Raw genomic sequence first — 15,079 nt, 5'->3', positions numbered from 1 at the left:
CTCAATTCTGGCCATCAATCGAGGAATACCTGTATTGAACCCATTGATATAGATGGAGAAGGAAAACAGAAGACCAAGTGCACTCTCCTTTGTTCTGTGCCTTGAAAAAAAAAACAATTTGTTGGGTAAAAGTGACGTATTCAGTAGTAATACAGGGAGGCCTCTATGTAAGTATGTTCAAAGTTTGGATACAAATGCAAGTGAAGTAGAAGGAGAAAAGAAGGTGAAACCATTTCTAATCCTAAGTGATTAGCTGGCAATCCTTGATATTAGAAAAGAGGAGAGATGGAATAATTGACTATTTGGTGGTTTACCAAATACTGAAACCTTGGCTCCGTTCTGGACACCATTTAATGTTTGACCTTTAAATTGCAGCTATGACTCAGTCTGAACCCTGAATGGCATCCCCTGAGACATTTTCAAGGTCCTAGAATTAAATTACTCCGGTCTGTTTCTATTTATTATTTTTGAATATATATTTTGTTGAAGATTTTAATTACAGTAATGCAAACTAATACAAACTAAACTCAGAGAAAGTCAATAAAATAAAAAGTGCAAAGAAGGAATAAAAAAAAAGAAATATACAGTATAAAGACCTTTCCTTCCTTCCACAATCTATCCTGTCCTTGCAAGAAAAGCTTTTCTCCCTGTGCTTTTTGAGAGACCTATTTAAATGCTGTCACCTTAAAAAATATTTTTTACATGCTGACATATATTTTAATTTAATTTAATTTATTAATATTTCTATACCGCCCTTCTCCCGAAGGACTCAGGGCGGTGTACAGGGCAAGAATAAAACACAGAGTTACAAAAATTAAAAGATAATTAAATACATGCCCATAAAAACAGTTGGTACATTAATAAAAAACCCAATAAAATGATAATAAAAAACCCCACCAATCCCCCCTCAGGCCAGGCCGGCTTGTTCGAACAGGTATGTTTTCAGATCGCGGCGAAAGGAGCGAAGATCGGGTGCCGTCCGGAGCTCAACCGGTAACTGGTTCCATAGCTCCGGGGCGCCCACAGAGAAAGATCTCCCCCTGGGGGCCACCAATCTACATTCTCTGACCGGTGGCACCCTGAGGAGTCCCTCTCTGTGGGAACGCACAGGGCAGAGGGAAGTTGACGCCGGCAGCAGGTGTTCCCTAAGGTACTCCGGACCCCTGCCATGTAGGGCTTTAAACACCATTACTAATACCTTGAATCTCACCCGGAAGACAACTGGCAACCAATGCAGCTCACGGAGCAGAGGTGTGACATGGGAGTATCGGGAAACTTCCAACACAACTCTCGCGGCTGCATTCTGTGCCAGTTGGAGCTTCCGGGTGGTCCTCAAGGGCAGCCCCATGTAGAGAGCGTTGCAGTAGTCTAGTCGAGAGGTCACGAGCGCGTGAGTGACCGTGCATAGATCATCCCGGCTTAGATAGGGCCGCAACTGGCGCACCAGGCGAACCTGGGCGAAAGCCCCCCTAGTCACAGCTCCTATGTGGTCTTCCAGAGTGAGCCGTGAATCTAGGAGGACTCCCAAGTTGCGAGCCCTATCTACGGGGGGTAATAATTCGCCCCCCATAGCGAGAGGTGGAATGTCCGAATAAACCTGGGATGAAGGTATGCAGAGCCACTCGGTCTTGTCGGGGTTGAGTTGAAGTCTGTTCCTCCCCATCCAGACCCGAACCGCCTCCAGGCAACGGGACATCACGGTGAGGGCATCACTGGGGTGGTTTGGGGTCGAAAAGAAAAGCTGGGTATCATCAGCATACTGATGATACCCAACTCCAAAACCATTGCATATTCATTGCAAATTAACATAAGCCAAAAAATATATACTTTAGGGGTTATAAGCATGAGAGTTAATTTGATTTTTTTTACAAAAAATAATTGCAAGTCAGTGTAGATATTTGATAGAGTAGATATAAAACTGAAAACTTGGCTCTTTGATCTGTTTGGTCCAGACTGTGGGGTTGTTAATTTAACTGGGTTTTAGATTTACTCTTGGGGCTTGAATTTAATTTAATTGTTTTAATTGATTTTAATTTTTGTATTTCATGGTTTTAACTGCCCTGTAAACCGCCCTGAGTCCTACAGGAATAGGGCGGTATACAAATCCAATAAAATAAATAAATAAATATATGTTTGAATGCTTTGGAAATAAACAAGACATCTAGATGACCTTGACTGATATTGGAAAGCTATTTTAAAATCTTTTTTTCCAGAAAGGGAGAGTCTTACAGGTGGCAGCACTTCGAGTTGGCAGCCAAGCAGGATTGGTTTGGATTAGATGGAGGGAAGAACTCTAATGCATCTCAGGGTTGTTGAAATAAACTTTCTGGAAGAACGCACTGACCAAATGGCTTCTGTATTGCAGTCAAGAAAGCAAGTTCGTATCCATGCACTCATGAAGAACGGACTTAAAAGGGATAGCTGTGCTATGCCCTCAGTTTTAGATTGATTGATTGACTGATTATGTTCCATCAAGTCATTTTTGATTCTTAGGAACCACATAACTATACATAGAGTTTCTCCCCATAGTGATCTCTCCCTGACCTGCCTGGATTTTCAAGCCTTCCAACATTGTCCCCATTGCCACTCTAACTAGGTTCATCCATCTTGCTAGAGCTTGCAGATATATATTCAATGTATAGGATGAAAAAAATAAGGGGAGAGTAGATAATTTGTCACATACCTTTTCCAACTTGGTGCCAATTTGTTTCCAACGTGTTCTGTCAATACTGTTTCTTCCTAACCTCTTTGAACTGTAGGTTTTTCATGAAAACAACATGTTCTGGAATTCTACACATTCCACAGCTTGACATAATTCACAAAATCAAAGGCCTTTCTATAATAAATGAAGCACACAGTCACTACTTTTTGCTATTCTTTGGCTTTCTCAATTAACCAATATGTATCAGCGTTCCATGCGCCTTTGGCGTCCAGTCATGCCAGCCACATGACCACGGAGACGTCCTCGGACAAACGCTGGCTCTTCGGGTTTGAAACGGAGATGAGCACCGGCCCCTAGAGTTGGAAACGACTAGCACGCGTGTGCAGGGGAACCTTTACCTTTACCTATCAGCAATAATATCTCATGTTTCTTGATCTTGGTCTTTTCTAAAGACATCTTAAGCATCTGGCAGCTCTTTTTTTGCAGTTTAATATGCGTTGTTTGATCCTAAGCATCATTTTGCTAGCATGTAAAATTAAGAACATTGTAAAATGGTTTGCATTCTGTTAAGTCTTCTTTTTATTTTTGGTACTGAAATACACACTGACTTCTTTCAATCTGTTAGCCACTGTGTCTTTCTCCAGATTTACTGGGATAGCTTGGTTAAAATCAGTGATAGATGTCTCACTTCATTCTAAGGTGTCATAGGGATCTGCAACTTTAAGAGCCTAAGTCTGTGAAGTTTTTTTTTGTAGTACGCATGGTTGTGTACACCAAAACCACCATGACCATCATCTGTTGGAAGTCTTTACAAAATCCATATTGTTTCTTGGGCTTGCATTGTAACTGTGCAAGCCAAAAAAGTACATGTTTGGATTACTGAAGTAACAAGGTATAACAAAGTTGATCTGGGAATGCTATCAACACTTCCTTTTCTCAGATATGTATTTTCCTGGGAACATGAAACAATAATGCAAACCCATAAAAAAGTGGCTTTTTAAAGGAGGCATTGATAGGCATGGTATGCAAAATCATTACTGTTTTGTTTTGGAAACAGAAGTCCAAAACTGAAACAAAAAAACAGAATGCAAAATTACAAAAAGAAATACAGTTGTGAATGTGTGTATTTATGTAATATGAATGTATACATACAAACTTTTTAATCATAATTATGGCAATCCAAAACTGCCTTTGTACAATCAAGACTAGTTTATAAGAAAAAACATTGTGGTGTTTTTTTTTGTGTGTGTGTGTGTGTGTAAAATAATGTTTTTCTTACAAAATAGTCTTGGTTGTACAAATGCAGATTTGAATACATTTATTCTTCATTTCAGGCTTTTCTGGATCAATTTCTTATGCTGCATCAATTTATATGAATTAGGGAATCTGGACAGTAGACTACAGGCAGAATTTATTGTGAAAAATGTTTGGATGATTCACCAAATTGTTCAAAAACTTTCAGTCAAAACACTTATTTACTGAGCATCGCCACCAAAACTAAAAACATGCAGCAATTTGTTTATCCTTGCACCAACACAATTTAAAAAGCTTGCAGATATGTAAAGTTAGTTCTTGACTTACAACCAGAAACGGGACCAGAATTTCCATTGCTAAGCAAAGTGGTTGTTAAATGAGTTGGGCCTGATTTTATGACAATTTCTGCCGCTGTTGCTAAGCAAACCACCACAGTTTATAAGGGAATCATGCAGTCATTAAGCAAATCCAGCTTCCCCCATTGCCTTTGCTTATCAGAAGCTGGTTGCAGAGGTTGCAAATGGCAATCACATGACCCCAGGATGCTGCAGCTGCCATAAATACATGCTGGTTGCCAAACACCCAAATTCTAAGCAGTGACTGTGAGGATGCTGCAGCAGTTGTAAGTGTAAGGACCAGTAAGTCATTTAAAAAAACAAAACCTTATCATGTCAAAGTGTACTTACATGTACTTAAGCAGTACTGTTGTCACTTCAAACAGTTGCTAAACAAATGGTTGTAAATCAAAGACTATCTTTGGTTGTTGTGTTGGTTTAGCTAACGGAGAAAGGAGCATGACACATCAAGTGGTTGAAACCCTGGGCGGGAGGTTAGCAAGCCCACATTTGAAACCCAAGAGCTGCTATGGGGCAGGATTGAACTCTCTCAACCCTTCACTCCAGTTCCTGCTGGGGGCATGAAAGCAGCCCCAACTGGGCATCCCTAGGACAACGGTGAAAAGTCCTTATTCCATCCCAGAGAAATGGTTGTCCAATCTTTTCTTGAAAACCTCCAGCGATAGAGCACCCATGGTGCATGCATCATGAAACAAAGGATATCATATTTGGGGCACATGAGGTGGGCTCATGTTTCTATAGGAAAGGTAATCAAATTGGGGAAGATGGAAAGAAGGAGAAGAGACCAATAGCATATAAGAAAAACAGAGTTGCAGAAATGTACCTGCAAAAATTGCTCAGTATGTTGAAAGATAGGAGAACCTGGAGAACTTTTATCCATAGAATCAGCAGGAGCTGGCTATGACTCAGTGGAGCATAATAACAACAGATGCCAGCAATGAATTTTCTTTGTTATTAGTTCTTGTTGAAATGCAAAAGAAAGTTTAAAAGGAATTTTATATACAGAATGTTCTGATTCATCAGTGGCTGAATTGAAGCTCCCCCCCCCCCCAATTGGGGTGCTGTCACACTATGACTGTTATTCAGTATTATAGCTCCCTCTTTTGGTAAGAAAAAAACCCCCCATGTATTGTGTGCTTTATATATATTTTTTCTAGAAGTCACACTTATTTTGTTGCTAAAAACTGACACTGACTTGATGTTATGTTTTATCTATCAAACTATATAAAATGTGTTTGTGTCTGTAGGTATCCACAAATAGAGATACAATAAATTTTCTTCTTCCAATAGTTCCAAAAGAAAAAAAAATCAGCTGCAATTCTCTTTTTCCCAGTAAGAGAGGGGATTTAATACTAAAAAAAGTACTCTTGTCTTACAGGTAGTCCTAGATTTACAACCATTAGTTTCGTGACTGTTTGAAGTTACAACAGCAATGACAAAAATGACTTATGACTTTTTTTTCCATACTTACCACCAATGCAGCATCCCCATGGTCATATGATCAAAATTCAGATGCTTGGCAACTGGTTCATATTTATGATACTAGCAGCGTCCCCTTTTGTGATCTTCTGACAAGCAAACTCAATGGGGAAGCCAGATTCACTTAACAACCGTGTTACTAACTTAACAACTGCAGTGACTTACTTAATAACAGTGCAAGAAAGGTTGTAAAATGGGGCAAAACTCACTTAACAACTGTCTCGCCTAGCAACAGAAATTTTGGGCTCACTTGTGGTTGTTAAGTCAAGGGCTACCTGTATAGTATTCTCTACTTACACTCTTCCCCACCCAAATCACTGCAGCTTTTTGTTCTGCACACTTAAGGTGAAAAAAAAAGAGAGACCTAGAATAACTCATTTAAATATGAATAGGTAAATAGGTTAGAAGGGACATCTCAGACTGCATCACATATTCCCTACCCTGGGTCCACATCTTTGCAATGATTTCTTAGGCATCTGAATATTCTGAGTCTGGGCTGAATAATATACTTAACCAGATCTGTTCAAAACTTTGCAGTTGCACTTTTTAAAATTTTTACTATATACTAAATCAATTTATGTGGCTGCCCAACTTGCAAATATGATTCTGGGCAACTAACAATGTGGTAGAACAGTAAAAAAAATAAAAAACGTACAGTAGTCAGCAAGGCCTCCTCAGGGTACAGTCGGCTAGACAATGTCGGCTGGCGACCTCCAGGGGGAGGGCCTTCTCTGTGAGAGCACCAGCCCTGTGGAACCAGCTCCCCCCTGAGCTTCGGATGGCCCAAGATCTCCAGTCCTTTCGCCGCGGCCTCAAAACACTCCTTTTCCACCTGGCTGACCTGGACTGACAGGGATTTTAATTATGTTTTTAATTTTTTAACTCTAATTTTTAATTTATTTTAATTTTAATTTATTGTACAGAGGCCTTTAATTTTAATTTTATCTTAACTTCTGTATTTATTGTATGTTATTGTTGTTAGCTGCCCTGAGTCCTTCAGGAGATAAGGCGGCATATAAGTCCCAATAATAAATAAATAAAATAAATAAATAAGAACAAACCAAATACACAGTCAACAGTACCAATAGCATCCTCACAGCCATCTAACCTTAATGTCAACTTAATGTTTGTGGTTTGAATAGACAGATGTATGTATTCAGGTTATATCGATGTTTTTAACTGTTGGTTAGGAGCCACCTAGAGACTGATACAAGACCAACAATTATATAAATGCGTTGAATAAATAAATACCCCCAAACTCCAATGCCCTGGTTATAGAACACCATGGTTTGTTTGTTTTTTTTGTTTCTGTGGCCTAACATGTTGCACAATTGCTTGCTTGTTTGTTTTATGAGTTAGTGCAATGTATCTGCATAGAAAATGGGTTAATTTAAGAGTGGGACATAGCTGGCCTATTCTCTGTGACACTCTTGGTTTTTGCTTTTCTGGTGTTGAGAATTCTCCATTAAAATTTGAAGATGAGCAACAGAGTTTTTTTTTCCTATTGGAGAATTCTGGAATTCCCAGTGGCACAAAACGTTTTGCTCACCCTTCCATCTGTGGTATTTTCCAGCTACAATGAGAGTTCAGCTCCTAGAATTCCCAGGCAGTTTGAGGGCTTGTAGTTTTTGCAGAGAGACTGGAGACTGGAAAGCAGTGGACTGGAGAAATACCTATTCCAGTTGATCATGCTTGTGATTTACCCAGAGATCTACCCCATCTTTAAGATGTGTGGACTTCAGCTCCGAGAATCCTCCTGCCAGCGTGCTACATAGGGATTTGGGAGCCTCAAAGATTGAGGGCAATAGAAGAAGGGGATGACAGAGAATGAGGTGGCTGGATGGAGTCACAGAAGCAGTAGGCGTGAGCTTAAATGGATTCCAGAAGATGGTAGAGGACAGGAAGGCCTGGAGGAACGTTGTCCATGGGGTCGCGTTTGGTCGGACACGACTTTGCAGCTAACAACAACAACTACTCCATCTTTAAGATGTGTGGACTTCAGCTCCGAGGATCCTCCTGCCAGCGTGCTACATAGGGATTTTTGGGAGCTGGAACCCTTATACTTTAAACTTCAATTCTAAGGTTGAAAATCACTGGCATAAAGGGGAAAGCTGTCAAATACAAGAAATGTTCTGCTTCTGAATTCTGACTGAGGATCAGATATAAGATAGAAACGGTGCCTGAGAAAATATAGAAAAATAATAGATGCTGTAAGAAGAAGAAGAAAAAAATTCTGCCAAACTTAGAGGCTCAAATTTCTGCCAGAAATTTGAGGCTCAGTTGTTTTTTGTAGGTCAAGGCCTAACTGTATTTCAAAGAGCCAGGCTATTGTAGTCCTCCTGAGGACAATGTCCAGGTTTAGTTCTTGAGTTAGCACCAATGTTCAAAGAAAATCAATGCACCAAGAAAATAATTCAACCTTCTCTTTTTAGAAATTCGGGAAGCTTTCCGAGTCCTGGACCGGGATGGCAATGGCTTCATTTCCAAGCAGGAACTGGGAATGGCCATGCGCTCTCTGGGATACATGCCTAGCGAGGTGGAACTGGCAATTATTATGCAGCGGTTAGACATGGATGGTGAGTCTTTCAGTTCTTCTTATAGTTTTTGCTGTAGGAGAATGTGCTTGTTGCCAGCTGACTTCCAGGTGCAATTTGAGGTGTCTATTTAACCCTTTCATGGCACAGAGCCAGATTATTTACAGGACTGTTTACAATAAACTCTGCTTATCCAGTAAGAGCCTTGGTGGAGCAGTGGGATAATGCCTCCTTAAGTAACACCAGCTGCCTGCAATTAGTGCAGGTTCGAGTCCCACCAGGCTCAAGGTTGACTCAGCCTTCCATCCTTCCGAGGTAGGTAAAATGAGGACCCAGATTGTTGGGGGCAATAAGCTGACTTTGTAATAATGCCGCTTGGGGGGGGGGGCGAAAGCCCTAATAAGCAGGCATATACATAGAATGAAGGCTATTGCTCAGCACATTGATTTGTGCTTTAGATTGTAAGCCACCCTGAGTCTTTGGAGAAGGGCAGGATATAAATGGGATTTAAAAAAAAAAAAGATCTGACGAGCTCCAGACCCTGTCACTCAAGCAGTATGACCTGGTGGAACCCAGGAGATGTACCTCTTCTATCACTGGAAGCATTTCCCCAAGACCCAGATGGCCCTGACTCCCCCTGTCTCTCTTTCTAAATCATTTTTAGACATTGAAACAATAGCTTGCCAATACTTTGGATTGGGGGAAGTCTATATAAGGGAGAGTGGTGGCTCAAGCAGTTAAAGATGTTGAGCTTGTCAGCTGAAAAGCTGGAAAGCTGACAACTTGGGTTCAAGACCCGAGCAGTGCATGACAGTGTGAGCTCCTGTTACTTGCCCCAGCTCCTGCTCACCTAGTAGTTCGAAAGCATGCAAATGTGAGTGGATAAATATGTACCACTTCGGTGGGAAGGTAAGACCATCCCATGCACCTCGGTCTATAATGCTATTCACATGACCACAGAAATGTCTTTGGACAATGTTGAATCCTTCAGCTGAGAAACGGAGATGAGCACTGTCTCCTAGAGTCGGACACGACTGGACAGGGAAAACCATTATCTTTACCTTTATGTCTACATACAAAAAAGACAAAGGTTTAAGTTAAAAGTGTAAAAGTATCCTGGGAAGTATCACAAAGGCTGCCATTTTCTGTGGAGGCTCTTGCGATGCTCTCAAAATTCCAATAATGGCCAGTAGGTTTGGGAGAAAAAGTTTATTTGGATGCCAAATGAGGTAGGTAAGTTTCTGTGAAAAGATGCAAAATAGTAAATCTTCAAACATGTGAAATATGAGTGGCTGAATGCATTTGCTTGCCTATATCTTCATTGCTTTCATCTGCATGAAATTGTATTGAAAGGGTGTCTGAAGTGTCCGTGTTTGTATTATGTCCTTATTCTATTTGAAGAAGTATCTCTGTTGCACCTAACAATATTCTTCTAAGCCCTTCACCAGATGTTCTTATCAAACAGCAGGTAGCTCATTGATAAGAGCGCCTTTTCAATAGCACTGCGGATAGCCCTCCACAAACAGGCTCCCTTGACACCTTCATTGTGATGAATACCTTGTTTTATTTTCCAAGCTTCTTTTTAGAATTGCTGGTTATTTAACTCTTGGCCCTTTTACGTGCTGCCCTATTGTTAAAGTAAATGGATCTTATTTCTATTATACACTGTTTTTATTATGTTGTACAGTATTGTTTCCATTACCCAACGTTCAGAGAAGTGTGGTTTGCAGGCATTCTATTACAGGTAGTCCTCGACTTACTGCAGCTTGCTTATTGACCGTTTGAAGTTATAATAGCATGAAAAAAGTGACTTGTGATCATTTTTTTTACATTTACAACCATTGTGGCATCCTGATGATCACGGGACACCTTATTTATTTATATTTGAGACAGTTGCAATATCCCTGTTGTCATATGACCTTCTGACAAGCAAAGTCAATGGGAAAGCCAAATTCACTTAACAACCCTGCTAATAACTGCAGTGAATTACTTAACAGCTGTGGCAAGAAAGGTTGTAAAATGGAGCAAAACTCAAATAACAAATGTCTCACTTAGCAACAGAAATTTTGGACTCAGTTGTGGTCATAAGTTGAGGACTACCTGGAATGTAATAAATAAAGTAAATCTGATTTCTACCTATATTAAATTCTGTTAACCATTCAGTATGGCAAGAAGATTGGCAGGTAGGATGTACATTTCCCCTTCTCTTCTCTCCTTCAGTATAGAGTCAGAGGCAAGAATGTTACCCTGATAACATCGTTTTGTGTGTGTGTGTGTGTGTGTGTGTATTTCTTCAAATCAGCATTGATTTTTGGCAATTACATGCAGTTGTCTATGCAATTTTCTTGTCATGTTTTCAGAAATGTTTGCCTTTGCCTTCCTTCTAGAACTGAAAGAGAGAGTGATTGGCTAAGATTTACTAAACTGGCTTCCAGTTCAGTGCAGGATTTAGAATTTATAATCTCTGGGCTTCTAGTCCATTGTATTTAAACACTACAGAAATTACCTGAAAGGTTTTTTTGTGTGTACTAATCTGTCTAGATGCTGAGTACAGGTAGTTCTCAACTTACAACTACACAATGGAGCCTCACGTTTCTGTTGCTATGTGAGACGTTTATTGGGTTTTTATCCATTTTATGATCTTTCTTGCCAAAATTATTAAGTGAAACACTGCAGTTGTTAAGTTAGTAACAGGTTGTTAAATGAATTTGACTTTCCCATTGACTTTGCTTTCAGAAGGTCATGGAAGGTGCTCACATGATCTTGGGACACTACAACCATCATAAAAAATATGTTGATACTCTAGAAAGAGTACAGAGAAGAGCAAGAAAGATGATCAGGGGACTGGAGGCTAAAACATATAAGGAACGGTTGCTGGAATTGAGTATGTCTAGTTTAATGAAGAGAAGGATGAGGGGTGACATGATAGCAGTCTTCCAATATCTCAGGTATTATGGTTCTGATCAATGAGACAGATCAAAGAACACTGCATGATTGTTTATTCCAAAAAAGTCTACAATAATGAGAACGGAGCATTGGCATTCATTGGATGGATGCCAGAATCTGAATTCTCCTCTCCTTTACACATCATATCATACAGAATCTCCCTCCCTTAATTACATGTCATAAATCACATTCACCAATTAGTTTAACACATGAAGTTTCACTTCCCTTCTGAAGCCTGCTCTTATCTTCTCAAAACATCTGGGTTGAATTCCTCCCACACTTTAGTGATTCAAAGCCAAACAGTTAAAGCAAAAGGGTGCCTTTTATATTGTCTGTGCAAAAACATGTCAATGTTTGCAGCATAGACATCAGGGGTTGCCACAAAGAAGAGGGAGTCAAGCTATTCTCCAAAGCACCTGAAGGCAGGACAAGAAGCAATGGATGGAAACTAACCAAAGAGAGAAGCAACCTGGAACTAAGGAGAAACTTCCTGACAGTTACAGTAGAACAATTAACCTGTCTCCAGAAGCTGTGAATGCTCCAACACTGGAAGTTTTTAAGAAGACACTGGACCACTATGTGTCTGAAATGTCATAGGGTTTCCTGCCTGAGCAGAGGGTTGGACTAGAAAACCACCAAGGTCCCTTACAACTCTATTATTGTTGTTGTTACCAACCATCTGAATTTTGAACATGTAACCATGGGGACACCACAACAGTCGTAAGTGTGAAAAATGATCATGTCACCTTTTTCAGTGCCGTACCTTCGAACAGTCACTAAAAAATGTGCTGTAAATCGAGGATTACCTGTACATATGTACGCATTCTCTTTAATGGGCCTTTCTTACATTTGCAAGAATATATGATTCTTTTATGAAATAAATTAATAGTTTGAGATGGGATAGTGGGTTATATTGGTCATTATTTCCTGCAGTTTATCTGTTCACTAAGCCTGGATGTAAAATAATGTGCTAAATTGGATCAGGAGAATTGGGCAAAGAGGAATTGGATATTTCCCATCCTTTAGTATTTTCCCAGTTGTAAGTATAAACACAAGTGTCTGTTCTAATAACTTTTAACTGCCAAGAAAGGGTAGCACAGCCGCTTCCAAATTGTTAAGCAAAGAGCCCAGATTGTTGAATCCAGGAAAGTGGTGTCTTCCTCTAAGTTTTAAATAATCCACATTTCCAAAACTGTTTAAAGAATAAGCTTTTTTCAACTATCACAAGAAACAAAGCAATGAAAATAAGTAGTGTTGGGAAACACCCAGCCAGGCAAGGAGGAGGGATCAAGTGGGGAACTAGCCTTGAATCTTTGCACAGCCAGAAGAAGCATAAACTTGACACACACACCCCATTCCCCCAAACAAACTTATCTGTTTGTTCCCAAAGGAAGACAAGCAGTCTGGGGGGAATTCCTGTACTACAGGTAGAACAGAGTTAAATAGTCAACTCGACCCCTTCACATATGATTCTGGTTGCTTGCGCCTACCAGTGAGTCAGGGAAAAAGAAGTTATAAAGAAGGGGACAAAATACTCAGCTTTACAATCCCTTCAGTAAATATTTAGGTTAGTATTAGCCTGGCATCTGTTCACTGATATCCAGAAATTTAAATTTGTCCTAATGGTGCAGATTGTCAAAGGTATACAGATACGTAATCCTCAAGTTACAACCATTTGTTTAGTGTCCTTTTGAAGTTGCAGTGGTGCTGAACTAATGGGACTTAACCCTTGTCCCCAAAAATGCGACTGTTGCAGTGCCCCTGTGGTCATGTAATTAAAATTCAGGCGCTTGGCAGCCATCTGCTCTTACACTAGTGGGGATGTTTCAACTCACCCACCCACCCACCCACCTATCTCCCTCCAATCTCTGCTCTTTGGGCCCCTGCATTCTGCAGTCCCTGCCACCCTGCACTTGTTTGACCCCACTAGACCTTTGCTATCGTCCTTCTATCTCTGCAGGCCAAGCACACCCAGCCTGGCCCTTTGCAAGGGCCCCGGGGTGTGCGCACAGGAGACAGCCAGTGCCAGCATCCTGGCTGAAGTCAGCCTGCAGGGCAAGACAGCCAGCTGGAATGCCAGACTATACTTGTGTGCACACACAGGGGGTGGGGTGGAGCTGCCCTGTGGATTTAAGGCTGAGTGTATTCTGGCTTTGATGTCTGCAATCAAGTTGTAGAGATGTTCTTCCTGAGATCATGTGTAGCTGTTTCCTCATGAGACCTGAGGAAGAAGGTCTCACATAATTAGCAGCTGCCCTGAGAATGGCCAAGCTGGATACACCATGTTAGTAGCAGGAACAAGAAGATATTGAAGTCAGCTGCAGTTAGCAGAGTGCAAGGCAGCAGGATCCTCAAAGTGCAGGGCAGCAAGGATAGGTGGCTGGGGCTGGAGCTTTATGTCACATTGCTGAGCTGTGATGGAGTGGATGGGGCTTCCTGGGGCAGATGTGGTTTGACATCTCACTGCTGGTCCGCATTGAGACAGCTATGGCTTCATGCTGTGCTGAGGCTCAGGGGGTCCTTGCAGTGTGCCAAGAAACCTCTGAGCCCAATGTGGCAAGCAGCCCCAGAGTTGTGTGATTCTGGGGCTTCTTGTTGCCCCTCAAGGCAGGGTGTATGATTGCCAAAATAGATAGTCTCTTACATTGGAAGAATAAAGGCTTAGGACTGGGAAGGACCAAGCTGGGAATGGCTTGGATCAAAGTGGATCCTCAGCTAACAACTGGTAAGATTCTGTTAACAACAGTATTGGCATCACTAGGGATTGCAGTCATGAGGCATTGAGCTTTACTACTACTTTGCTTAGCAATGGAAATTCTGCTCCCTAATGCCATCATACCTTGAGGACTGCCTGTAATTCAAGTGAGCACAGTGGACTAGTTAGCTTTGATACCCTTCCCCACATCCACAGTAAGCTCCATTTAGAGTTGGAAGTACCATGTTTAGGTGTTTAAATTTGGTATCTGGAGCAATTGACAGTTATAGTTGATTGGTTAGAGCAGGGGTTTCAAACTGCTGGCCCATGGGCTGGATGTGTCATGCTGAAACTGCGCCCACTCCTGCTCCGGCAATGGAGAAAAAGTCACGATACGTCGTGACACGTCACGTGTCGTGGCAAGTTTGACACTCCTGGGTTAGAGAACGCTGGCTCCTGCGTGAAGCAATCTGCACTGTGATTGGTTGCTGTGGATGTAGAGGGGGCGTTTCCCTTTTCCCCCGCCTTTTTTTCCTTCTGTGCGCCCTGCATGTTCTGTGATTTACCTCATGATGCTCCTGTTTGCTTCACTATCTATTTTGTTGTATATATTGAAGTCACAGACATGTACTTGTGGTTTTATATTTATTTATATAAAACTACAAGTACGTACCCCTTCATGGATTACTGCCTTGTCGTGGCGAAGGGGCTTGCGTAATTCAATGAAGCTATGAGCTATGCCGTGCAGGGCCACCCAAGACGGACAGGTCATAGCTGAGAGTTCTGACAAAACGTGATCCACTGGAGAAGGAAATGGCAACCCACTCCAGTATCTTTGCCATGAAAACCCTATGGACAGTACCAAAAGGCAAAATGATATGACGCTGGAAGATGAGCCCCTCAGGTCGGAAGGCGTCCAATATGCTACTGGGGAAGAGCAGAGGGCTAGTACTAGTAGCGCCAGAAAGAATGAAGCGACTGGGCCAAAGCCGAAAGGACGCTCAGCTGTGGATGTGTCTGGTGGTGAAAGGAAAGTCCGATGCTGTAAAGATTTTTTCTCCATAGGAACCTGGAATGTAAGATCCATGAATCAAGGAAAGCTGGACGTGGTCAAACAAGAGATGACAAGACTGAACACCGACATCTTAGGTAT

The 15,079-nt window shown here is 41.3% G+C and overlaps 1 protein-coding gene across 1 annotated transcript in view; it reads left to right on the top strand.

Moving 5' to 3' along the window:
- Positions 1–15,079, top strand: part of CALN1 (calneuron 1) — a gene marked incomplete at its 3' end in the record, with an annotated part of 163,056 nt that overhangs the window by 91,449 nt on the left and 56,528 nt on the right. Inside the window, exon 3 of the mRNA XM_081333871.1 lies at positions 8,184–8,327. Coding sequence (XP_081189997.1) covers positions 8,184–8,327 — 144 coding nt within the window. The remainder of the gene's footprint in view (positions 1–8,183; positions 8,328–15,079) is intronic.

The sequence above is a fragment of the Vipera berus genome (genome assembly GCF_964194415.1).
Source record: "Vipera berus genome assembly, chromosome: 1".
NCBI classification, from domain to species: domain Eukaryota; kingdom Metazoa; phylum Chordata; class Lepidosauria; order Squamata; family Viperidae; genus Vipera; species Vipera berus.
Note: the sequence above shows the minus strand (reverse complement) of the source record. Positions and strands in the feature narration are given on the sequence as shown.